Here is a 27,125-nt window from a genome sequence, read left to right on the forward strand (position 1 = left end):
ATTCTAAAGACTCAAATACCTCAGGCCTTCATAAGTTTGTGTTATTATGTGGAAAATTACCTTCTACTCATTTGTATATATGTATAGTTTAGTCTAGTCCTATGTGGAGTCCTGTTTCTTGATTGTACCTGTGTCGTTCACCAGCATGTTTACTTGTGAAATTTTCACCCGTCGAGATCTCGTCTGTGTAATGTCACGTGCAACCTCCTGTAACCTTTTTCTGTGTCAACGTCAAGGAGGAAGAACCGTTGACTTGTCGTCCACCTGATACCGCCCCTCCTGTCAATCCCTACGATGACTTGGACGACGATGAGATTCCTCACCCTTACGCTTCTCGCTTGAAGGGTTGGGTAAGACAGAGGATGCTAGCAAATACTGCTTCATTAGCCTCGGGCCTTGTGCCCACTGCTGTATTATACCCTCTTGTTCAAGCGGGACCCACGCTGGGCAAGCTTACATAACAGCGGCTCAACTTTAACCCTGTGGTTATGGTGTGGAGTATGGTAACTTTGTGCAAGCCATACTCTCTACTAACTCTTGGGTAAATGTTTACGAAACAAAATTGACAGCAGAATCCATACTAATAAGCAAGTGGAAATACTGGAGACAAATCTCTGCATGCTAACCTAACAGATCTTACAATTTATTTACTTCGAATACGGCACAAAATAATTCTCAGCTCATGAAGCTTCAATTTACTTGACATTCAAATCTCAACCGACGACAAATAAACAATAACCACTAAAACTGCGTAATAGAATTGAACTTCCTTCCGGTACTATACTGAACCAACCCCACAATTCAGCATGGCATACAAACATCACTTCTTTATCTCTGTACTTCTGACTATACATAAACTTGAGTGACGAGGTTCACAATAAAAACGCAATATTCTTATGCAGGGACAAACATTTATTATCTGTACACTCTTCATTGCCACTGTCTTTCATTGGAGTTAACGTAGATAACAAGATTGCTGGTTCCATTTGTTTTTACTACATTTTAACTGTTACAAATAAGTCATTATTGCAGAACAAATTACAAACTTAGAGCTACAGACTCATATATGCCGGCCTTGTGAAATAAAAATTACATTCATAGCTTAGTGAAAAAGACGATTTGGTGAATTATAGTTACACTAAACGCGTTTTGCCAGGGAGAGCAATCGGTTGTATGTATAAATAATCAAGAATATATAATAAGTTTCATAGTAATCAAAACTAATTAATATTTATTCTAGTAAATTTTCACTATAGCAGCAGCTTCTGTAACTATATTGTATATGAATTTGTTTCCAGATTCTGATACCCAGCAGAACTTCTCGTCAGTCTTTATTGTGGAAGATGTTAAGCTTATTAAAATTAATGCCTGATCAGTTAATGAGATAACTAATACCATTCCAAGAGGTTCTCTGAGGTCGCAATAATGAATGCTAAGGTAGCATCTAATAGAAACCCTTCTTCTTCTCTCCCACGCCGTCCCTCTGGTGACCAGAAACCACGCATTGTAGAGCCGGAGCCTCAGCCGGTGAGTCGTACGGCCTGAGTCACTTGCTGCGATATAAACGCCCCGCTGAGCTCTCAAGTTTTGTCGACTCTTATCAGTATGACTCGAAACGCTTCACCCCGCATTCCTTGCCATATTTAAACGAACCAATCCGAATCCATAATATTATTATTTCAACCTATTATTTGATCTTATGTTGATATTAAAAAGGTCTCAGAATAAATGGTTTTTACGTCATATTACACTATAAATAAATAAATAAATCTAACGATTGAGTTAATAAACGTTTAAATAAAACCTCCATTTCCAAAATAAAGGTCGTGAAGTTTTCTATGGAGTAAAAGTATTTCGGTAGCCTAACCGAAGTTAGCAATGTACGACACTCTAAACCTCTTTGCAGTGCGTTGTACGGCAACGTGTTGCGCGTGATGAATCATCATCTGTATAAAGTAACGCTTTATCGTAAATAATTCGGTAGAAATTACTGCAATAACTTCCATATTTTGAGTGTTTTTGTTACAGAAACATTCGCAGTATTTTACGGAGTAGTGGTCTAATTTACTGGTAAGTTGTGGTGCCTTTGACCTATTACATCTTATTTCACGGGCGCCAATCGTTCGCTTCATTCGAGATGGTTTCGTTGAGCCAGTATATACCATCAATTTCTGATAACTTATAGATAGTATTCGTTGTCGTCTTTTCCGCACGCAAAAGTTCTTCACAGTCAGTCCTGGAAATAGCATTGCGCGCATAAAAACTAGATTACATTGGCAAACCTTCATCGGAATAATAATAATGACACAGCCTATGAGGCATAATTATTTTCGTTTACATTTTTTTCGTGTAGTTTGATTCAAGACTTTTTCGAGCACTTCTATTCACAGTACACGATATACTTTTAAATAATCTGCATAATTTTTCTACAGGAAAGTGGATGTGGAATGCTGGTTGCTAGGCATTAATTTCCAAATTTCACAATCTCTTTCAAATTTATTATAAACTAATTACTCATAATGGAACCGCAAAACATCCAACGCCATTTCACGTATAATTGGCCCATTGACGTGTACATATTGCATTTATTAAATTATTTCGTTCGCTATGCACTTGAAATAAACTTTTTGTTGAATACTAATGTGATCTGGGTTACTTGACTAGTCGAAGCACCAGCTAGGCTAGCTTAATCGTCTCCATAATTAAATTCAAATTTTTGATAATAATTGGTCATCACTTTATAATAATAATAATTATTAATTTTAGTCAATTTGATCAATCCCGTCTGTGCTTCGTAATAAATTTATTTCTATGAAGCTGAATTTGTTAATTATTATTGCAATAAGCTTACCTCAACAGGACTGTAGGACTCACCAGTTGTTAGATGAGTAATAGGATGTAGGCAAAAATTGCAGTTTGCATTGTATCAACGTTGATGATACCATCAACGCATTCGTTGGTGCACTGCCTCGTTAGTTCAACCAACCTGCAAGGTACAAAGCTCCAAGAAGGATTGCACTGCACGTTAATCCTGTCATTGTTTTTGTCACAATAGTTCATGGTAGATATAAAGCGTGCAGAGTGGAGACGAATTTCTTAACTAACGTGTTTTCCATTAGATTCGTTGGCCTAGATTTTCTAACACCAACCGGACTGTTCTTAGGGAACGCATGTGAGTGTGGATAGGAAGCCTGGCTCGAAACCTGCACTGGACACGGCAAGTATGGCTCATCGAAGAAAAAATAATATTATCAACCTCGAATTAAATACAATAAATAATACAACAGAAGATCAACGTTATCCTGGAAACACACTCACACAAGCTCATGACACTGATTCCGAGGCTCAAATTAAAGATTCGTCACGACCACGCACATTCCAGTCAGAAAGGCGCAAATCAAACCAGTCACATGAGAATAAATTCGCTGCGATTGCGTCACTGAAAGAGAACGAAACAAAAAACCCGCGCTCGATGTCTCTTCCAACGATGAATAAACTCCCTCCACAACTCATCCTCGCTACAACAGCCCTCGCACATCCCGAGGACGATGCTAGAGGCAGTCCTACTATCCTACCTGATATCCTGGAGACGTTGGAGGAAGGAGATAACAGTAGAGGGTTCCGTATGTTCTTACAAAGGAAGCTCAATCCTCAGGTATAGTCGAGCTCGTCTGTTCTCGCCGTTGTCGCTTCGTCGATGTGAACAACACACTCGCTTCTCATGTGGGTAGTCTCTGTAACTTTGAGGTCGATGTAAGTGACTTAACTTAACTAACGATCAGAAAGATGCTTGGTTGTATTGTATTTAATTCTAAACGGCTTTTCGTGAGTGGATGCAGTAAGTCGAGAGACAAGAAAAGGTGGAGTTAATTTTAATTATAACATAAATGCACATTTTCCATGTGCAACACTAAATTTTTCTTTTCCAGAGTAATGTCTGTGAAATGGATTCTTCTAAACTCCTTCGCCTTTATTATCCTAGTACTACATGCTACTTGGTGTTAAAATTATTGTTTTAAAATTATCTTCTTCAAATCGTAACACCTTTCTGCAGTAAAAGCTTGTAAATAATAACTGGAACGATATATTTCTTCTCTGACAGGTTCTAATTGTCTTCAGCGCTTGGTTCATGCATAAAAGCTTAACCATTTCTGCATCTCTATAAAATCTACTTATTATTCAACACGGTGACCTGGGAAATGGGTTTGCTTCATATAATATTGTGAATATCGATCGATTTCAGTTTGAGAACGACATATGTCCGCCGGAATTAAAATTACTCATTTCACCGTAGCAAACTCATTTATTATTCCATTGATTTCCATGTCATAGGATACGACCCCGAAAATCGAAATATCAGCGGACAAGAGAGGTTCTCTTGCCCCTGTTTCTGGCCCCTCGAGCAGACGAGGTTCCCTCATACCCCCTGAAGATGCCGGGGGACGTCGACCCTCGCTCATCATACAAGAGGAGGTAAGCCCTTAATTAGATAAAATTGTTTTGATAGGAAATTTGATTGGTAAAATATCTGCGCAAGTAGTTCATTTCAGTCGTTATTATATAATTTTACGCGCTCGGGAAGTGACGAGGAAAAAATTTATATTTTACTGAAAAATACCATTACACATTCAATCGTAATATTTTATATTCCGGTTTTCATGAGTAGTTTTATACGTAACATCCTTTCGCTGTGAATACAAGCGTATTAATTCAATAATATATTATATAAGAGAGCTAGATTTTGGTCTGTGCTCTGAGCTTCTGACATCGAGCGAGCTCTTGAAAAGTAAGTTTTGAAGTAGATATAGTTATGGGATTTAAAGTATTTCTTTGAAGCCTTCAATCTATGCTGCACTTCAATCTTCAAATAGATTAGAAAATTTAGATTCTTCCCGTACTGTCCTTTAATTGTGCTTCATTATCAATTGGGACATTTGACTAAATAGTTCAATATTAAAATCAGCTTATAGATTTACAATAAATTCACGCTAGGAGGCGAATGTGTTGATAGTCTCAAGCTGTTCATAAATTTCTATGATACATGCAGGACAATATTCATAAATTCAGTTTGCTAAACATTTTACCGGAATTTTAATAGATTTTACTACGTACGTGTACAGACCCTAAGATTTTCTCATCTTCTTGAGTGTGTTTATTATTTATTATGTTTATTCAGTATCTTTTCTATGAATAATGTCAAGTTAGATGCTCCCCTTTACATGTGCATTCCCTATTGAAACATTCCCCGAATATTCTTTTATGTCCCCTTCAGCCTTCATGTTCAGTGCATGCGTGATGATAAACTCAGCGTTGGAATATCTTCCAACACTAGAATTTCTTATAATAATTAAAAAGTTTCTTCCCAATTAAACAGTAAATTTGAAATAAATAATGTATTTTGAATAAGATCGTTCATCCGTGAATAAATAAAATTTTGGCTCCGAATTGAAATTAAAGTAGATGCGTTAATTTACACGACCGTCGCCGCCGCGTCGCTTTTAAATCCAATGGAAATACGAAAAACCGTTAAATAAAATCCGACATTTAACTTATGATTGAGTGACGCCGCCGACAGCGTATTCCGGCGTCTCCACGCGTGTCTACCACGAGCGAACTTTGAAGTAGTGCTGCGTCCGGCCTTAATTAATCAAGATTATTTTAAAATGCTATAAAGCAATGACGCGCGCATAAACAAACTACTGGTCTTCCAATAATGTCTTATTTTATGGTCACAATTAAGCTGATAATTAGAATCAATTAAGCAGATATTTTTATAACCTATAGGAAGATGTGCGCGGACCAAATGTATTAAATAATAAAGTAATTAATTTTTGATTCAGTATTTATGGAGTATTAAGGTAAAGGTTCACAGTCGTGGTTTCTACAGGTGTGATAATTTACAGTTGAGACTGTGAAGGGCAAAAGAATTTCAAAAGTGCGTAGAAAATTTATAATAATTTTTGTTCAACCCAAATGTATTTCATCTCAATTGGTTCGATACGTGGAAAATAGAATTTCCCTAGAGCGGGACATATAATTTTTATCTTGAAAAAGTTACACACCTTTGCGCGTATCTTGGCAAATTAAAAATTGTCAATTTTTAATTCTTCCGTGCAAAATTTGGGAGTATATATCTCAAAATAAAAAATAGACTCAAAATTTCTTGTTATTGTCCATTACTGCGTCGTTGTCATGTAACAGAATTAAGATAATTTCTTTGTAATTAACATTTTCTAAAAAAAATCATGTCTCTTGGTTATCTTGATTGATTTTATGAATGTTCGATCAAAATTATACTGTTACAAAGATACAACGTAAGCTTTTGCTAAAAAACCACAAATTGTTTATCAGAATAGGGGCTATAGCAATTTTAGTGGAAAATCACGACTGTGAACCTTTGAGAGTTCGAGACCCAGGCTGAGTTCTAAATGAATCCAAAACTGCGATACGCGTTTCTTCGCTATCTCGAAATCCTTTGCCCCCTTTTAATTCAGCTCCATACGTGAGTTTATTGAATAAATCCGTTACAGAATATCTATTTCTGCCTCCAACAGTTATTTAAACACATGAGTTTTGCTCACATAATACTGGTTAGATTCTGAAATTTAGACCGCCATAGATCATCCCACTTAATAAAAATACAACAACCCAACATTCTCCAACTTATGAATGTAAAAAATTCCCATGATAAGTTATTTTATCCACGCGACAGGGCAAAACCCTGAAACCTGGCGAAATTTTGGAGAAGGTGAGATGAAAAAGATGGCCTTTCCGGTCATCAAATAAAGCCCATGGGAGATTCCGCCTAAAATTGTTGTCTTTTATAACACACGGCTGCTGTCGGCTATGCAGGCATCGCTTAATAACATAAATAGTCTGGTGTACATAGAAATATTCTTGCTTCTCTCTGTAGCGAAATAAACAAACGCTCACCAGCGTGCGTGGATTCTACCTATACTTTATCAAGCTCATTGTGTAGCATGCATTATGAACTTGTCGCTCTTGACGTGACATGATAAAGTATGGGTAATAAATTCTTTTGTGGGCAGTCGCCAATGTCAATAATTAAGCGCCGAAAATTGGACTTCAATATCTGACAATATCGAAAAGGGATTCGCAAAATTACTCGTCGTTAAGAAGTCCCAAGGAATGGATTTTGGAACCGAGCGTGCGCCATTTTTGATAGATACTTTTTGCCTGGCAAATGCGTCTTAACGAATAAAAGCGTTCCATAGGATTACGATTTTATAAACAGGTTTCTGCGTACTAAAATATCTAGTGTAGTTTTCAGGATTCATGTTTAAATTAATTTTTTTTACTGCGGCATGTTTATTTACTGATTACAATGCATATTCTTCTCAACTGAGGTTGTTTGACACAGCGAGACTATGCTGGATTAATGTTTAGTTTTTAATAGCAAGATTCTAGTAGTTTATCTCTTAAATAGTGAGATTAAATACAAATTCCCGGCATTCTTATTTACTTGCTTTAGAACGGCGTCAGACAAGTGCTCTTAGTCGCTTGCGTTAACCAATTTAGATGCCTTCTAGATAAAATACCATAGTTATAGTCAGTTTTAAAACTTTTTCCTTCTTTTTCAATTTTCGGTGGGATATTTTCCCCACATTTTTATGTGGAACGTAAAATGCCTGAATAAATAGCAGTGGAGAATATCATTGGTAAAAACTCATTTGCATAAGAAAACAGCAACTTTTGTAAATTCTGGGAGTTTGTTCCAATAAAATGGAGATCTTAGTACGTAATCTTCAACAAATACCATCCTTGTGTTCAGTACACGACATTATTTTGATTATGTAAACGAGTTACAATGCCGATATTCTTGCTGTTCCCTGCTGTTAGAATAGTCATAAACTTACGTGACGCACCTTACTTCTTGTTAGCATCTGTCAGTCTCTAAAAGATCGGCTTGCAATCACTTGTACCTTCATGTTTTTAAAATTGATTCATTATTTTACTTTCCACAATTTGCACTATTTTACTTTCAATTTCCCCACCATCGATGCTCTATGAAGGAAGGTGCGTGATAAACTACTATAATTCTCCCACATTAGGAAAATTTTTTTAAAATTGCCTCATTTTTACTTATTTTTGTGTGTATTTTACCTGTAGAGTGGGCGAAAATTGAGACCAGGAGAAGTGGTCGAAGAGCTCAAGGTAACGATGATAGCCCCTAGACCCTCGTGTCGCTCGCCGTGACTACGTGTTGAGATGGACTCCTCCGACACCACCTAACTGGGGACGGCCGAGCTTTTCATTCTAAAAAAACATATATTTGATCCAATTTGATTTTTCCTCTATCTTGATAGCGACTACTTTGTTATTACGCGTAATTAAAGGATAATAGGTAACCCTTTGCATTCTCGTCAACTTCGTGGTCACTTTCGAATTCACAAGAATTAACAACAATATTTTTGCATAATAGTTTTGCTTTGCATATTAGAAAAATTGTTATAAAATGAAAATCATTTTTGGTGCCAGAAAATTAAATTTTTTCCTTTATTATTTTCAATATCCGGCGTCTTTTCTGGTCGAGACACCGACTCTATTACTGTAAATCGGCTACAGGTGTCGGGGGAGTTTAGCTCAGTTGATGTTGTTACGTGCGCTCATTTGTACGGTGAGCGCCCGCAACCGAAGTGCCTTGTGACTGCGACATCCTAAGCCTGGAACTGCAATCCTACGCACCAAAGAATTGAATCATACATGAATTAAATGTTAGCAATTAAAATAATTAAAATTTAAATGCAGAATAGTCGTCAGATTAATCTTTATTTTAAATTTTGATTACAATGAATTGTTACTTTTTCAATTTTGATTCAGCATTCTCGTATAATTTGAATTTATATCAGATTTTCATACGGTGGGGGGTTGTTTTGTGCCAGGCTTATGGAGACATTGCCATTGCCTTCAATGTCGTGTACTGGTGATGTCGTCGCCTATTTGTTCATTACAGGACTACTTGTCTACGTAGCTGGAACTTTTATTATGTCGTCAATGAATTAAACAATTCAATAAACGTATAATTGTCCTAAACATGACCGTCGACTTGTCGTACATGTGCCTCGGTGGATGTGTCTGTTTTTCCTGCATGGAAAACCGCTCTCGTGACGTGCCCTCAGTGTTGCGCAGCTGTCCAAGCCTCATAGAAGGAAAAGCTTCGTCCTTCATCAGTATCATTGTCGTATCAATCGTGCAATTCGTACGTGACACCACAAACCTCGCTTGAGATGTCTCGATGTCGTTTACGTTTTATTGTCCTGTTTCGTTTCCGTCCATTATTTTTTCGTAATGTGGTATTTTTTGTAATATTTTCATGTTAAATTTTTCCTATGTCGCTAATTTTATTTGATGTATCTCCACTTTCAATAATTTTCTATTTATTATTTATCCACACGCTCTTAGAGAGCGAATATATTTCAGTGTCTCTAAATCATAATTTAATCTTCGCTTAGTCTTCCTTAGTTGTTTCTGTTACAGTTCACTATTATCTCTCATTGATATTTTCTAATTGTTAATTTTCTGGTTAAGGTGTTATTTTATTTTTCTCGCTCACTTATCTCTCGCTTTTTTCATTTCATTTATTTGACATTCATAGCGATCTAATTTCTTGGCATCGTGAGCGAAGGGTTTTTCTCTTTAATCAAGTAAAAATTTCGAATGACCTTAAGGAAGAGTTTGCACATGTACGCCAAGGCATTAACTGACGTGGTTCTCTATGCGTTCATCAGGGGGGCAAACTTAAGCCTGGCGAAAGCGTTACTGAAGTGAAGGTGAGATGAAAATGTTATTATTCCGATCGCATCCAGTTTGACTTCGCGTTCTGCGCATCGCCCTTCGAGTTATTCATTAATGATACATAGCAGCACGCTTTGCGATGACAGCTAAACGAAATCTGTTTGGGATTTGAAATAACGAATGTTCGGTTCTCGTCTACGTGTTGTCTCGATCCCGATCAGTGAATCGTCGAACTTAATTAGCAGATCTATAGTTGTCGCCGTGTGCACGCGAGTGAAAGTGTATGTCTTAGCTCTTCACAACTGTCCGTTTCAATTTCCGTAATTTTAAGGTTGATTCTTGGAGTGCAAGCAAAAGTTTTCTGATTTTGTCGCATGTTTTCCTGAAATACAATATTTCATGCCAGGGTGAAGTTGTTCGAGAGTGACTCGTTAAGACCAGTATGTTTTAAGACCAGTATGTCTTTAGTGTTCCGTGTCACAGGATTCGTGAATGTTGTGCAGTGACAGGCACCTACTGTATCAAGTCCAGCAAACTATTCACGTTCTCCTTTTAATAATTTTAACCGAGATTTTTTTAGATCACTGCACGTTCTCAATATTTTTATCCACATGCATTATATCCACCACAGCCATTCATTTTATTCATGTCATTTTTCATCTTCCCCTGGATTACTTCTGCTTCCTCTATTTTTTCTGTATTTCTGACACTTGCGGATCAATAAAGTTGCATAACGCGTTGACACTGAAAAAAAAATTTGATTCCACTGTTTAATCCAAAAACAATGACGCTATGACGGATTACGTTCGTGGCAACAGCAAATAAGCCAATCACAATAACCAATTCCCCATCGTTTTTATGCGATTCTCTTAACAATGACCATATTATCTAAGGAAATCCACGCTTCTATTAGTCCTTTTCCCAGAATCATTCATTGCCACGACTTTGAATTTTCAATTTTGTGCAACTCTGATCCGCGTAAAGTCTGAACTTACATATGGTCGGGCCAGTGATTTCACACAATTTTCGTATACATGCCTTACCTTCACTCATTAACATCATTTAAAATCCTCCACTGGCATTTAAGCTTCAAGTTTTTCCTCCATCTCCGGCGAAAAAACATGAATTTTTTTTAACTTCTGTGCCTAAATCACGGAAAATTCCTACACTAAGCAATCCATCCTTGTGTTTCGATGCCACATTTTCTGCAGATCAAGCTACAGTGATTCATGTTTTGCACTATTTTGGAGGGTACTTTTTTACCCCAATGTCTTTTTTTCATTCCTTACCAGAAACATTTGCGACCGGGAGAAATTCATGACGATGAGATCCAGGTCAGAAGGAAATTTTGGAAGTAGACCTGCTCTCCGTTCTTCATAGGTTTATTATTTTCTGAATTTGCCTCGCTTACTCAAATTTTTCACGCTGATTCCCTTTTACTGATGCTCATTTTTGCTTCATCACATATGCAAGCTTAACAAGTCTAAGGCGGCGGTTTGATTATACTCAGCCATGATGTTTGAAGGCTTGAACCCTCCATATACTTCAAAATTATCCGACATTTCTTCAATTATTGCACCATCTGATCCGTTCATATTGAATTGGGACAATAAAACTTGTCTTGAATGAAAATATTCGCCGATTTTTAAGAAAAAGTTGCGGTGCTTGAGTTTTCAACTGTAACTCCCTTCTTGATACAAAATTTATCGACAGATGTACGGAAATTTGTAATCTTGTTGAAGTCTTGATTGACGAACATTAACAAATTCAACCTTATATATGTTAAGACTCATTTACAGATGTTATAATTTGTAGTTTTCGTTACCCAACTGTGAAAAAAATCAATTTTGCTCAATAAACCAGGTTAACGGAAGTTTCCAGTACATACATTTTAAGTGCAAGTGCAGAAAAGCTCCTTGACTTGATTTTAGTTTGTGAAGAAATTTCTCTCGTTAATTAATAAATGAAAGTATATTCGCAAAAACGTTAGTCTCTGTTGTTGCCGTTAGTCTTTTTGTACCATTTACATTAATAAAAGCTGTAAAAAAAAGTCTGCCAAGCAATACATTTTATGAAAGTACTTTTATTTGTCATGCTCTGAAGTTCAGGTATTTGTGATCGGAAAATCATGGCCAATAACCCTTCCTGCTCTTCCTGTTTCTGACAATGCACCGCTATTCGAATACTTAATACATGTTCATTTAACCTTCATCCGCTAAATCTCCATGCCTTTTAATCATGATTCACTACATATACATTTATATTCGTATCTCATCCATACCCATGCTACAGTTTTTCCTGGTACTTATTCATTTAATTTTTGCGTGCATGTCTTTTATCAGTTTTGTTAACAATCATCGCCTTTTTGATGTGCAATGACGCTTCTACTGAGGTGAGTGGAAACCTTGGAAGCAAATTTTAGCAAATTTTTCAAGAAATAATATTTTAAAATCGTAAATTTTGATTCAAAACATTATTTTAAGCTGAACAATTTTCTCTTATATGGCTAATTTTAACGCTACTGTGATGAGAATAATTTTATATATTTTATCTATCATATTAGACCAAACTTTTGGCACATGAAATATTTTTTACTAACCTTAGAACAATTTTAATATTTTGTCAAAATAAAATTTCATTCCAATGTAATGTTTCTAATTTATTTATTTCATCCCCCTTCGAACCTTCTTCCTGACCTGCACCGAATTCCATGGACACTGCATCCTGAACCTCCTGGCCGAACTCGTCCTCGACCGCGCGTCGTGCTACGGCTTCGTCTTGGCATCCATCATATGAAACTTTAATGGCTACCAATCATTGAGAACTCAATCTTAAATTCTGCTTGAGGTTTACTCACATTTCTTCGATACAAATAACCTACGGCTCGATTCGTCATGAAACACAATAGGGCCGCCGGCGTGCCAGCACCGACAGACGAGGCTCCGAGGCGCCCACTGCAGAAGATGAGAACCGCATTGACAAGCCCTCCAGCCCGCTGACGCCCGTCGGCAACCCGGGCCCTCCAGCCATCGTTGATGTGCAGCTCAAGTACAACGCTGTGGAAGGTGCGTTCCATTATTAATCATGTGATAACAATTACATTTAGGTTCAATTATATGGAGTGTCTGAGTCTGCACCAATTCGCATCCGCTTACCCGGTCAATTAATATTTTTTATGATAGCATTTACCATTAAAAATGAGACCATCATGATCTTAGTAAAAGAATCGCTCAGTTAAATTTTATAAGTTATCAATTCGCTTTACATTTTCGATTTAATAAAATGAGCTTACTCAACGATTTTCTTTTCGCGTGATTTTTGGTGAAAGTCAGAAGGAATGAATTGTGAAAATTGAAATCAAATAAAATCTTTTGTGAAAAAGAAAATGATTGTGAACCATCGCGGTTGCAGGGTCTAATGGCTACATCGATCTCATCGTGGAGGGCAACTCGGTGCCCAAAGTCAAGTTCTTCAAGGGAATCATGGAAATCGTGGAAAGTGGCAGGTATAAAATTCACACCGACGGCGCGACCAACACCGTCACGCTCTGCATCCGCAAGACGAAGGCCAACGACGAAGGCGTATACAAGGTCATCGTCAGCAATGAACATGGCGAAGACTCCGCTGAGATGGAGCTCTACGTCTCTGGTGAGTGCTCACCTGTGTGAAATGATATATTTGATCCGGTCTCTACGTCTCTGGTGAGTGCTCACTTGTATGAATTGATATATTTGATCCGGTCTCTACGTCTCTGGTGAGTGCTCACTTGTATGAATTGATATATTTGATCCGGTCTCTACGTCTCTGCGGTGAGTGCTCACTTGTATGGATAATTGATATATTTGATCCGGTTACACTGTGACTTGTTGCAATGTAGCAGTTGTAATCTATGCTAATTATAATGTGAGTATTATATTATTCATGCAGATTCAAGTGGCATGGATTTCCGTAGTATGCTTAAGAAAAAGAAGTACGCAAAGTGGAAGCAACAGCAAGAAAAGGAAGAGGTCGACCTCAAAGAGGTGGATAAAGATCCTAAGCCAGCGCTCAAAAAAGTTGAAAGGGTGAGTGTTATTAAATTATTTAAGTAAAATCCTGCTATTTTAGTGGTAATTTTTAATAACATAAATATCACATACTGGTCTTTGAATTCACATTTTTTTCCTTAACCTTGTATACATTTTAATACGTACTTTGCTTAAACTTCATTTTCGGATCAAACAGTGAACGACTTTACTTCAGTGGACTGCGTTGGATGAATGGAATTCGCCTCATTCAGGTGTTCTGAACCACACTTATTTTTCAGGTGCAGGCCTTTTCCAATTATTAAATTTAATTCAAGCTTATTTAAGAAGATCTCCTGATCGAATTTATGAAAGATTTTCACCGAACGTCCGCACTAGCGTCATTGATTGGTGTAATACGGATAAAAAAGTGTTTAGCTTATAGCAGGTCATAAAAAATTCACGAGTCAAAAGGTGGCCTCGCATTACCCAAACTAACTAATTGCCCAGTCCCCTCGAAATATTCGGGTAAACAGTCTATTTTGTCTATCAAATCGTGATATCTGAGGCTGCTTGATTGCTAAACTATTAGTAAACAGTGTTAGGGAATAACATTAGTAGTCCCACGGCAACAGAAGTGGAAACCTTGGAAGCAAATTTTAGCAAATTTTTCAATAAATAATATTCTAATATCGTAAGTTTTGATTTAAAACATTATTTTAAGCTGAACAATTTTCTCGTTCATAGCTAATTTGAACGCTTTTGTGATGAGAATAATTTTATATATTTTGTTATTTTGTCTATCATATTAGACCAAACTTTTGGCATATGAAATATTTTTCACTAACCGTAGGACAATTTTAAGCTTTAGGATTAGTCGAAGACCGTCTATTATCGTTTTCAAGAGCCCAAACAAACTCATGTTTTTGTACTATATGGTGGAGGCTTCATTCTTGTCTACGCATCGATCTCAATTTGTGAGTACATACTACACAGTCACGAGACCAACGATGTTTCCTGGAGTCATTAAGCTGCTCTCGTTTAGGATCTCTGCAGTTGGGACTACCGCCCCCCCGATCGCACCAAAGAACGCAAACCTTCTCTTGCTGAAATCATTCCTGACTGGCCCACGCTACTCAATGTCAAAAAGAATAAGGTTTTATTTTTGATCATCTCGCTTGCGCTCACAGGACAAAAATGCGTCATTGTTAGTTGGGTCATAACTAAGATGAAAATATATTTGACCCGGGCTCTTAACATGACGATCGATGTATTTAGCAAATTAATTTATAGTTTGTTGTACTTCGCATGTTTGTGTATCGTCAGGTGTATCGTAACATTTTAAAATATATTTTTACTGTCTCATTTATTCTATGTTAAATGAATCGCAAAACATTCTGAGATGAACATGTAGCAGTTAACTCTTATTTCTAATAAGACAAATCGTATATTCTCATTTGAATGTATTTTAGTTGTTATATGATCCTTGCAAAGTGTAAAAAGTACACACCGGGACGATGTTCCTTGATTAAAAAATTTATCTATATGTTCTTTTATATTCTTTCTGCCCACGTGGACTAGCCTTCACTATTCACCTGTTTCGAGGTCATTCATCGTTGAGCTTCATACGTGACTGACTGAACGCTGCTAAATTGCGAATCGACCTTGTGGGTGACCGAAATTCTAGAATTCTGTAAGATATTTTAACTTTCTTCTGTGTTAACATGTGCAGCAAAGCTGTGTAAATATTTTCTATACTGTTGCGTTGAAACACAACCTGTTGGCATGCACACGCAAATTAATTCTCAATCAAATGGAATGCATTCACAATCTGTTGACATGCATACGCAAATTAATTCTTAATTCGATGGAATGCATTCACAACCTGTTGGAATGCATATGCAAACTAATTGTTAATTCACCAGAAGGAATTCAAGGATTTTCATTTATGTCCTAAATGTATTACCAGCACCTTCACCTATCGCTTAACTCATTGCAAGAACACACTTGGTAATAATATTATTTTCTTGATGTATTTTTCCTGCAGCTGGAACAACAAGGTTGGTATTTATTCATGTATTTACAGCTCTTAATTCTAAGGAGCGAGTCGATTTCGTTAATAGATATTAATCCAATTTATTTATGCCACAAAATTGTTATGTCCATCACATCAACGATTTTTGATAACTTCTCGCCTGAAGTGTAACTTGATTAACAACGTTAATAACTTATTGTAATTATCCATTAATGTAATAACTTATTGCTATGCATTATTCACAGAAACAAGAGTCATGGACGAAGCCTCTTATTGATCAAACAGTGAAGGAAGGCAAGGACAAAGTGGCCAAGTTCGAAGCCGAGTTTTCCCGCAAGGATTCCAAGGCTAAGTGGTTCCTCAAGAAAGATGTAAGACCTGGTGTTTTATGTTGCAGTCTAGATGATTTGTTTAATTTCCTATAAGTTGAAATTATTAATTCATCTAAACCTGAAGCAAGCAATCTGTTATATTATTTGTAGTTCAGAATTCATGAATATATATACAGAGACTGACTCAAGTTTTGGGTTAATTATTTGCGAATTGAACATCAAATGGAAGTGAAGCTGCAAATATCCTTGCAGATATTATCTGCTTTGAGTTTTCGCTAGATCAAAATTATTTTCTTTTTAGATGAATTCCGATGTAATGCTTTTCAACGCGAGCTTTCCAGCTCTATTTTAGAAGTGCTCCAGCTCTATTCAACTTAAATAACGGCAAAAAAGATTGTTTATAATTACAATAGAGCTCAGAAAGCTGATACGAAGATTTTTTGTAGGAAATCTTCAACGACTCACGCCACAAGATCACGATGGTTGGCACCACACACACCCTCGTGATCACCAAGCCAGAGCAACAGGACATGGGCCGATACTCGGTCGAGTGCATGGGCATCTCCTGCAACGCTGTGCTCACCGTTGAAGGTATTTATATTTATCTGTTGTTAGAAATTTATTGGTTAATAAAACGTACAGTATACAGTTTTGTTTTCCCTTACAAAATACAGTTTATTCACAGTATAAAATTTCTAAATTATACATGTTTTGAGCCATTTTTCATTATTTGGTTTACGTTTTATGTCATATTAAAATATTTTCGTGTAGGAACGTCGATTTATAAATCTGTTTTCGAATTTCTCTGACGACTAAAAAATTCTTCAGAACCGGATCCAGACTTCAAATTCGTTCGTCCGTTGCCAAAGAAAACCGCCGGTTACACCACGAAGGACATCGAAATGGAAGCTCAGACGAACTCTCACAAGGCCATCGTGCACTGGTTCAGAGGAGAGGAGAAGCTTGAGGTGAGCTCTTCGATTTAGAGGATACTAATCCCAAGATTTTACAGAATTATCGTAATAAATTCTTAGCATGATTATTTGGATGGAAATCAAGTTGTTCTCTTCATTAGAAATTCATTAGATACATTCAGAAATATTTCTCATGAAAACAATTGGCGCTGCAATGCATGAAGCGTCATGTTTGTGCGCTGCTTAGTTTTTCTATTTACGACTCTGTATGCTTTAATGTATTGTAATAAGTAGCTTTTATTGTATTAACTTGACATTCACCAAAAATTAACTGTTAGCAGAAAAAGCGTCGAAATTATTTATTTGTTTTTATATATTATCTATATATATATAATAATATATATATTATATTATTACGATGGTTATACAGTGTAAATACTGTCGCGGGAGACAAGGAGACATCGATGCTTACGACGACCTGGATAATCAAGCTTGTTCTACCTCGAGCAGGGGGAATGAAGATTTATTTCCCTCTGTTTCTGATGGCTCTAGAGCCAAATATTATAAACTTTCAGATCCGGGCATATCATGTTAATTTATGGCGGTAAAGTGTTAATTCAACGTAAAAATTTCTTTTTCCTGCTGCGGAAATTCAGTGAATTTTCCAATAAAAATTACTACCTAGACGATTGTCATCTGTGGGAATTTTAAAGCTTTTCGTGATATAGTTGTTACAAAATAAATTAACAAAATATTAATGTATAAAAACCATCCATATTTGTTGCAGGAGAACGAAAAGTACAAGATGTACAAAGACATGACGGGCACAGTTCGCCTCACCGTCTGCAACGCCACAAAAGAAGACAAAGGCAAATACTCGGCCAAGATTTTCAAGTGTCCCAAGGAGGTGTGCGAGACGACGCTAAAAGTTGAAGGTTCGTAAATCAAAAGACTCGGAAATTTAGGTGCTATGAAAGCTGTATTCATGTTTCAAAATTGTGTTTTTTTAGATAATTCAACGAGACTGTACGGAAGTAGTGCAGTGTATTTCCTTTTATATGGATGGTTGAAATTTATCATTAGGACGTATGCATCCATCGTACGTGGCTTTCATTTGCTATATTGTATACCTTTTCTTTGGCTGGTCATGTTGACGTGGACAAATTATCGCGAAGTTCATCATATAATTGAAATAAACTAATACTGATTCACGATATTGATTTAAATCAGATATTATTAATTGTAAATTGTTGTAATTCTATTGCTATTGTTCAGACCAACCGTTCAAGTTCACGAAGCAGCTCAAGTCGAAGACCGTCATCGAGAACCACAAGGTGATCCTAGAGTGCGAGGTGGACGAGGCCGAGGCTCCCGTCACCTGGTATCTCGGAGACCAGAAGATCGAAGCCGACAAGTCGTAAGTCTTTTGACACGTATTACTCTTATGATCTTTTCGTTCATTAGACGAGTTTTAACCGCGGAAAAATTCAAATGGCTAATGTAGGTTGAGTTTACTCAGGTGTTAATGCCTAGCGTAACTTTAAAAATGCACAAAAAAAGCCATTAAAAACTACAATGTAATTAACAATATATAATATAATTTACAAGTAGTTACTGCGGGAATATAGTGAAGAATGATAAATATTATTATTACCTAGCAATGAGAGCAGTGTAGGATGGTGACATTCCTCATAGAAATGATGAATAAATCTGCATTTTAAAGTTCGATTACCATTCTATTACAGTTCGTTGCATTTAATTTGTGTTGTTCAATGATGCAAAATCAGTTCGAGGCAACGATGGATAAGCTCTTGAGAGCGGAGTTGCTGCAACTGTGGCGTGACCACTGCTAGACTACCGATACTTTCAGTGTTAAGAATTTATGAAGCAGAAAATTTTCTGTAAAGCTTAGAGATATCAAATGAGACAGAGATGTTGTCTCTCGCTTACCTGTTGTAATAAATGCTGGAAACTTCCTTCGAGTATACCAGTGAAAAATAATGTAATTTGTGGGCTCTGCAGTTATACTTTGGTAAAATATTATTAATATCTAAGACATATTACAGCTAAAAAAAGAAGCAAAAGTGTGTCATTCCCAACTTGATTCTAATTTGTTAGGTATTTTTTTGTGCATGATTCAAAGTGTGTTGAAACGTGTAAAATTTTCTTGATTACAATGTTGTGTTGTCTATAATATACATGCCTCAGTTACGAGTCCCTGATATTGTGGTGTCTGTAATTTAACTCAATTACGCGCCAGAAGAAATAATTACGATGATAATAATAGAAGAATTAGGACGATTATAATAGATTTATAAAATTTGGTGTTTACTGAAGATTCCCAATAACACGTTGTACTTCTCACAGGGGAGATATCACGCACTTGTTTGAGGACAAGAGGTAACGGGTGTCATGTTGGCGCCAACACCACGGGCAAACGCCTCCTCGTTCTCTATGTCTAAACTACCAACCAATAGTTTATCAAAACTATTTAATCATAATTATTATTCGAAATATCGTATTGATAATTCTGGCCTATTTAAAATTCGAATTATTGGTGCCAGGTTTAAAAATCGGTAAATTAATTTTCTGTCCCAACGGCCTCTCTGGCATTTGTCAATCGAATCACTTTTGGAGACATATTACCTATTGCAATATGCCAACAGTTATAAATAAAATATCCCCATCATAAATCAGTACAATACTACTTGCCAAATTTCCTTCAGATTGCAACTCGAAGATATGCATTCGCCCAAAAATTCATGGCAAACTCTTTGTCTGCACGGCGAGGCTGAGAGAGAGACGTCGTTACCCAAGTGGTGTTGGACGAGCGAGCTGTGTTGAGGGTGCAACTCTCGCACGCTCTTACATTTCTTTCCCTGTACATCCCTCTCTTAAAATATTTCATACGCACGCCACTTACGTAGCAGCTCGAACCATGCACATTTTGCACCTATATGGTTTTTGTTATTTGAAGAAATATCATTGCACAATTGATGTGACCGTGAAAATAAGTTCATCTTGGTCATTCGTTTTTTTAGTAAAGCGAATCTTATTCCATCAGCTATATTAATTTAAAACTGGATACAATTTCCTAATTAATTGTGAATATTCCAAAATTTAATATAACATCAGAAATGTGAATTTTACAAACCATTCACATTTAATGATTACGAGCAATGCTTCGTTCGTTGGCGATGTGTGGTAGATATTCTTTTAATTGAGGAATGATAGTTTTTGCATCGTTAAAAGTGCTATTATTTCCATTATTGTAATAATGCACACTATTTTTTACCCTTCTCAGAACAGTGGAGCATCACTGGGTATTATTTCCTTGGTTTAAAATGTAGCTTTAATAACTCAATCTTCCTCTCCTGTTATCGAGGTACTCTTCCCCTAGTCATTACCCTGTCTTGGTGCGTTTAAGTCGAAAAGTTCGTTTACTGAATCCGTAAAATGTTTCATAACGCAGTACTGAAATCATATAGTTATTTCTTTCCTTATTTCCATATTTGATAATCTAATATTCCTCTACGAGTAATAATGATTCATGTAGCCTTTTTGGTGCATAAAATATGAAGAATTCTTTATGAAGTTTCCCCTATGTTGGTGAATGCCAAATGCAAGCTACTAGATATTAGTCATCAAGTTTATGATGATGTTTTGTTTACACCGAGTGCTGCGTTAGTAAGCATGGATGTAGCTTAAATTTTTTTAGTCTTAAATTTAGATCACACGGAGCGGCAACAGAAAGTCGCAGTTCGTACAAATTTTATTAGAAAATACAATTTTTGGAGGGACGATCACGCGTCGATCATCAATCCTTATTTGCCTTGGTTGCCTTGGAGAACCTCGCTTAGCCCTGGCGAAGTGAGGTTCTCAGCTTAGGTTGCAGTGGCTTCAGGAAAACATGCTCAGAAAATATGATGTTTTGTAGGATTGTTCATATTATGCTTCATATTTAAGTTCATAATATGGTTCATACGATAGTTCATTGGATGCTACACAGGATGGTTCATTAGATACTTCATGAAAGTTTGTATGTGATAGTTCATTGGATATTTCATAGAGTAGTTCATAGGATAATTAAGTAGACGTTTCATAGGGTAGTTCATAAATCCCTTCGTTGGACGTTTCATTGAATATTGATTGCATAGTTCATTAGACATTTCATAGGATAGTTCATAGAAATTTCATTGGACTGGATGTATCATAGGATGGTTTATTGGATGTTTCATATGACCGTTCATAGGTTACTTCCCTCATTTTTTCATAGGATAATTCATAGTCCACTTTGTTGGGTGTTACATAAGAAGTACATTGCTAACTTGGGATTGGCTTGCAATACGCGCCACGCCAGTTACCCCTGCGTCTTGGCTGATAAGTTGGATGTTCTACGTCGATTTTTCTCGAATTTACATTTCTATAACAACTCCCCATATCTATTTGTCTAACGTATTTAGCTCTTTATTCCTTACCTGATAATTCCCGCTAGTTACTATTTATTTATTATATGCTCTTGAAATAGGATTATTAGCTCCCTCCGTTTCTATTTCTGTCTCATCAATGATCTTTCCTTACAATCAATGGCTTCTAAGACTTCTTGCACGCGCATCAACTTCAAATGGGTCTCCGCTCTCACTAATACGGCTTTATAATTACACCATGTAATGCCAATACAATTTAATGAACTATGATCGTACGTGGAATTGCGTTGCAAGATTTCCGATGCCCTCACAAGCGTACAGCGCAAGCCTCGAAGAAGTGAGAGCAAAGAAATCAAGCGCGCTCTGAATACCGATCAATGTTCATCGAATTTAAAATCCTTAATCTTTTGCGTGAAGCCAGCTTTTTTCCAAGCACAATCATGGCTTCCATTTCCAAAATGATAAAAATAAATGTATGTCTGATAAGAAACCATGACACAGAGCAAGCACGATTACTTCGAAACATTTTAATCGATATTCCACTGATGACCTAACCATGGTTTGTGTGACGACAGCGTGAAGATGCTCACCGATGGCCGCAAGCGTCAACTCGTCTTCAAGAGCATCAAGATGGGCGATGCCAACCACTACACGTGCAAGACTAACGCTGACGAGACAACATGTGAACTCATTGTCGATTGTAAGTAAACGTAAAAAGTGCACCTCATCCAGCATGTAGGCAGCTCTTCGCCATTGGCAATGTTTACACAAATTAGACGTCGATACAGCTATTTTTATCATAGACATTTCGCTACTAGCGTTTTTGTGTGACTGGGAAGCATGGGCAGAAACTTGATTTTATGCAACTATCACGATTTTATGCAAGACTTGAAAAACAATGTACAAAATCTCAGTTGAAGCTCATAAGGCTTTATTGCTTAAAAAGCTTTCGAATATTTCATCGAAAATATCTTCCGCTCCTCCACCTGTTATAGGTAAAGCGCCTAATTAGAAACTAACAAACCGATTTTCCCAAAGTTGACGTGACTACACATAACGTAATAGGCAGTGAGTTTAATGGCAAAACGAGTTGAATTCTTGTTGAAATTTAGTTTTTTGTTTTGTTATCTGCAACCTAAAATCGAATTTTACATGTTATCAATGAGTAGAAGTTTATTGTTTTAGATTAATGACAATAACCGCTATGAGAAAAATATTTCATTATTTGCACCGACTTCATCATATCATATATGTGACCACTTACTATCCAATATTATATGGACTCGTATATAACATGTTTCTTATCATATCTAGTATCAACATTATATTAACTCCCTATTTCGTGCTAGTCAATTTTTAATGACCAATTGCATGCTGAGAATCAATTATTCATACTATCAGCAAGCTTATGAATCGTTCGATATTTTACCATCCAGTTCCTTATAAGTCGTATGAATTCTTTCATCTCTCAAGCGTTATATTTTCCGTTAACACCATTGAGTTCTAATGGAATTATTCATGTACGTCTGTTGTGAAAAGGTTTCATTATCACACACAAAACAGAATCATCTCATATACTAGTTAATTATTTTAAAAATGTGCCTTTTTGTTTGTGCACAACCTGTTCACCATCTTATAATCAATCATGGAATTCAGACGATATTATGCAGGTTCTGACGGTAAAATCAATGCGAAACTTGAATTGCAAAACATCAGAAAAAAATAATGCAACTGACACTCGATTCTTCAAATCCTTCTCATCAAATGAACGGATTTTTTTTTTTGTTTTATCCCTTAAGACCTTAAGACCTATCCCGTGACTAACAAGAATCTGTTGCAGGTGAGAACATGTTCAAGAAGAAGCTCCAGGACACGACTGTATACGAACGCACCGACGCTGTTTTCGAGGTCGAAGTCACTGATGTGAACGCGCCGGTGACGTTCTTCCACCGCGGCAAGGAAGTCACGCCTAGCGAGACCACGCAAGTTGAACAGATCGGCAAGGGACAGTACCGACTCACGTTCAAGAACTGTACCATCGAAGCCGATGAAGGAGAGGTCAAAGTAAGTTATTATCAATAAGTTTAATTAAATATTGAAGCCTATCTCTGCAGAAAAATTCTTGATTAAATATCAATGTCATGATGATTCTCGTATCTGTCCAAAGTCAATCTGAGTTTCAATTTCTGAAGCTTTTTGCGATGATTAAATTTACTCTCGGTCCCATCAGGCGGTGTCCGGGACGATCGAGTGCGCGTGTCAGCTGAGCGTGGGTGAGGGGGAGAAGCCCCCCAGCATCAAGCCCAAGGAGCCCATCGAGGGGCCCTGCAGCCGCCCCATCACCTTCGAGGTGCCCTACACGGGTGAGTGAAGTGCCCTACACGGGTGAGTGAAGTGCCCTACACGGGTGAGTGAAGTGCCCTACACGGGTGAGTGAAGTTTTTAGGTTATGGGTTAGTGTCACAATTTAACACTTTTATTTAATTGTAATTAATTTATCATTTTAATTTTTAATTTAATATTACCTAGGTTGAAACTTAGGTAACATTTTTCTATTTTCTTGCTTTTACAGCTGCATTAGCCAACGTTAAATAAATCTATTAAGAATAAAACTTGCTCGAGATGCGTGAACAACTTGTCCTCTTTTGAACAACTATCGCTGTGTTTGTTCAGTGCCTGGGCCAAGGTTGTCCAAAGTGGACGCGAAGCTCCTGAAGGATGGCAAGCCCATGAAGGACGTGGAGGTGAGCGTGCAGGACAAGCAGGTTGTGTTCACCATCAAGAAGCCGTCGCGTGACCAGACCGGCAAGTACACCATCAAGATGAGCAACGCAGCGGGCGCCAGCACCAAGGATGTCCACATCAACATGCAGGACAAGCCTGGACCTCCCACCAACCTCGAAGTGAGTCCTTCTTTGCAGTGCATTTCTTAGCACGGCTCTAATAAGTCGTCGTTAATCCTTCAGTGACCAACCAAAATTTCAAAGAATATCGGCATTACGCAATTAAGTTGTGAGTAAAAATAATCCATGACTTCTTGACTTGCTTACTTTGAGCAACTTTGGCTTCCTAATGCCGTCGCATTGCTCCGAAAATTTTCGGTAGTTCTCGGAAATATTTTTGGTCGTAGCTTCAATGCAACTTGATTGCATTCACGATTTCTTAACATAAATAAATATTGAATATGACCGGCCCCAAACACAATGTAAAAGTTCTGTATTAAAACTTTTCTTGAGCAATACTCTCATTTTAAACAGAGTTTTATACAATTACATCTAACCCATAGCAATGATACCTGTTATCTTGTTGCAGGTGACAGACATCTTCAGTACCTCGTGCTACTTCAGCTTCCAGCCACCGAGAGACGACGGTGGCATGCCGCTCACCTTCTACTCCGTCGAACGTCAAGACGTGTCGTTGAAAGGCAAGTTGAACCTAATATTTTCAGGTCACTAACCTGCCTACGAGAATTCATTTGCTAGTGAAAAGTGGTCGCGGACCACAATTTCTCGCTCCAGCACGGAAAGAGAGCTACCTGCATGCCAGATTCAAGTTGCATAAACTTGCGCGGGCCCATAGGCTCACAATTCTCGTCACAAAGTGCCTAGAAATTTACTTACATTTTACGTCACAAAGTGCCTAGAAATTGTATTGCTTTTCATTACATACCAGTCATGACAGATTATTGAACCGTTAGGAGAAATAATGCCCACATTTAAATATCAGAATGTTTTCACAGTTCAAAATAGTAAGTTAAGCCATCCTACGAGCATGTTCATAATTATAATTCTATAATAAAGACAATTCAATAATATCATTGGCGACATGTAACCTAAGATTGTATTTGAATGAAGGGTTATGCGAATTTCAGTTCCACCACTTCGAAAAGTTATCAGATAAATCGAATGTTCCGTCTGTACCCAACGCAGGAATGTACATAAGAAACAAGTACGTTGCCTTCAGGATCTTGCAGTTTCTTGCCTTGTCTTATCTGTTGGTTTCCTCTTGAGCTTCAAAACGGCGCTTGAGAGTCAAGCACTGCTTGCTGCGACACTTGATGCGCATGCCAAGCACTGCTTGCTGCGACACTTGATGCGCATGCCAAGCACTGCTTGCTGCGACACTTGATGCGCATGCCAAGCACTGCTTGCTGCGACACTTGATGCGCATGCCAAGCACTGCTCGCTGCGACACTTGATGCGCATGCCAAGCACTGCTTGCTGCGACACTTGATGCGTCCATTTTACTACTCACGAGCCTGTAGTTTAACACTGAATAACAAATATTCTATAATACTCATAGTTGGATGACAATAAACACTTTACGCTTGTTTCAACTTAAACTCAAATACACTTTGGCTTATTGACTCACCTGGTGAATATTTAGACTCATCACAGAGTCTATGCATGAGCGCTTACCTGCAGCGAAATGAATTTCTCGAGCCAGAAGCATTTGGCTCTCGCTTTTAAAGTAGCGTCTTGACATGCATTTCACTGCATAATGTACATTGTTTTTTTTCTTGCTTATTCTAACCTCTTGTTTCATTGTAGCTGGGATTGATTAGATTGATAGGAATATTTTGAAGGGGAATTTTTCGTCATTTTGAATGCTGATTTTTTTAGTGCAAATGTTCTGCACTTCAACTTGATGTAATATTTTATATAGCCTGTGGATATTTGCTGCTGAGTGTAGTTAATATTTCCCATCCGTTGAGTCTGTTTCCGGTAAAGGTTTTGTTTGCAATTTATTCAAAGTTCATTTGTCTTTTAGTAGATAATTTTTCAAAACTACCTTGAATGCATCATCAATTAAGGCATCTTTAGCTATTTAATACATCAGTTTGATGCTCTCAAATCTGTCTTCTGTATTGACTCTTGAAGCAAAAATTATACGTGCAATATCTTTGTTTTTAGACTTCATTTCACAGTAATAATTCCTATAGATTTACTAAACAAATTTATTCGGCAGTGTAGGGTTTTTTACGCACTGAAATATCTTTTTGCAGTGCATTGCACAAATTCGTCGAAATAAAGTTGACCAATTTTGGGTCTTAAAAATTAAATAATTCAATAAGAGGGTCTGATATCTTTTGAATTCAGAGGGTTTCAATTTGCTGTAAACAGTGATTGTTTGACGTTCAGCTTCTGTGTGGAATTACATTTGTGTATTTGGCCGCAACATGCAATCACCAAGCCGAACAAAGCTTCCTGTCTTCATTTAAATGCTTCTGTTTTAACATGTTCATTAATTCTACAGATAGCCACCCACGTGTCTGGGAGAAATCAGGTATACATCCAACCCCGATATTATAATTATAAATAAATAAAACTAGATAATAGATCTAAACACCATTGTATGGTGGCATGACGCGTTCAATAAATGCATTCTCGTAAATTCGTGTGATAAATAAAGTTTGCAGGACGTGCCTATAAAATGGATGTCCTGTATCATCAATGAATCCTCTTTCTGTTAAAATGCATGTCGGTCTCTCGGAACACTTGCCTCGAGACTCTCGTTAAAATATGCGTATCTTTTGAAATTTTCACAACAAAATTTTAAAAAAGTATTCAAAATCCTGATTGGTCATGCGTTTTATGAGCTAATTTGAGGAATTATAATTAATTTTTAATTAGAATTGTTCCAATTAATAAGGGGAT

The 27,125-nt window shown here is 37.1% G+C and overlaps 1 protein-coding gene across 1 annotated transcript in view; it reads left to right on the forward strand.

The window, feature by feature from the left end:
* The window catches only part of LOC108679657 (twitchin), a 139,750-nt gene that overhangs the window by 45,674 nt on the left and 66,951 nt on the right, over nt 1-27,125 (forward strand). The window contains exons 20-37 of the mRNA XM_047885350.1: nt 237-350; nt 1,495-1,527; nt 4,333-4,473; nt 8,131-8,175; nt 9,750-9,791; nt 12,665-12,821; nt 13,168-13,404; nt 13,684-13,820; nt 16,041-16,166; nt 16,574-16,718; nt 16,956-17,095; nt 17,829-17,976; nt 18,317-18,458; nt 22,044-22,168; nt 23,309-23,532; nt 23,699-23,831; nt 24,142-24,371; nt 24,781-24,892. Of these exons, the coding sequence (XP_047741306.1) occupies nt 237-350; nt 1,495-1,527; nt 4,333-4,473; nt 8,131-8,175; nt 9,750-9,791; nt 12,665-12,821; nt 13,168-13,404; nt 13,684-13,820; nt 16,041-16,166; nt 16,574-16,718; nt 16,956-17,095; nt 17,829-17,976; nt 18,317-18,458; nt 22,044-22,168; nt 23,309-23,532; nt 23,699-23,831; nt 24,142-24,371; nt 24,781-24,892 (2,431 nt within the window). The remainder of the gene's footprint in view (nt 1-236; nt 351-1,494; nt 1,528-4,332; nt 4,474-8,130; nt 8,176-9,749; nt 9,792-12,664; nt 12,822-13,167; nt 13,405-13,683; nt 13,821-16,040; nt 16,167-16,573; nt 16,719-16,955; nt 17,096-17,828; nt 17,977-18,316; nt 18,459-22,043; nt 22,169-23,308; nt 23,533-23,698; nt 23,832-24,141; nt 24,372-24,780; nt 24,893-27,125) is intronic.

This window comes from Hyalella azteca, unplaced genomic scaffold (genome assembly GCF_000764305.2).
Source record: "Hyalella azteca isolate HAZT.00-mixed unplaced genomic scaffold, Hazt_2.0.2 contig17671, whole genome shotgun sequence".
Taxonomy (NCBI): Eukaryota; Metazoa; Arthropoda; class Malacostraca; order Amphipoda; family Hyalellidae; genus Hyalella; species Hyalella azteca.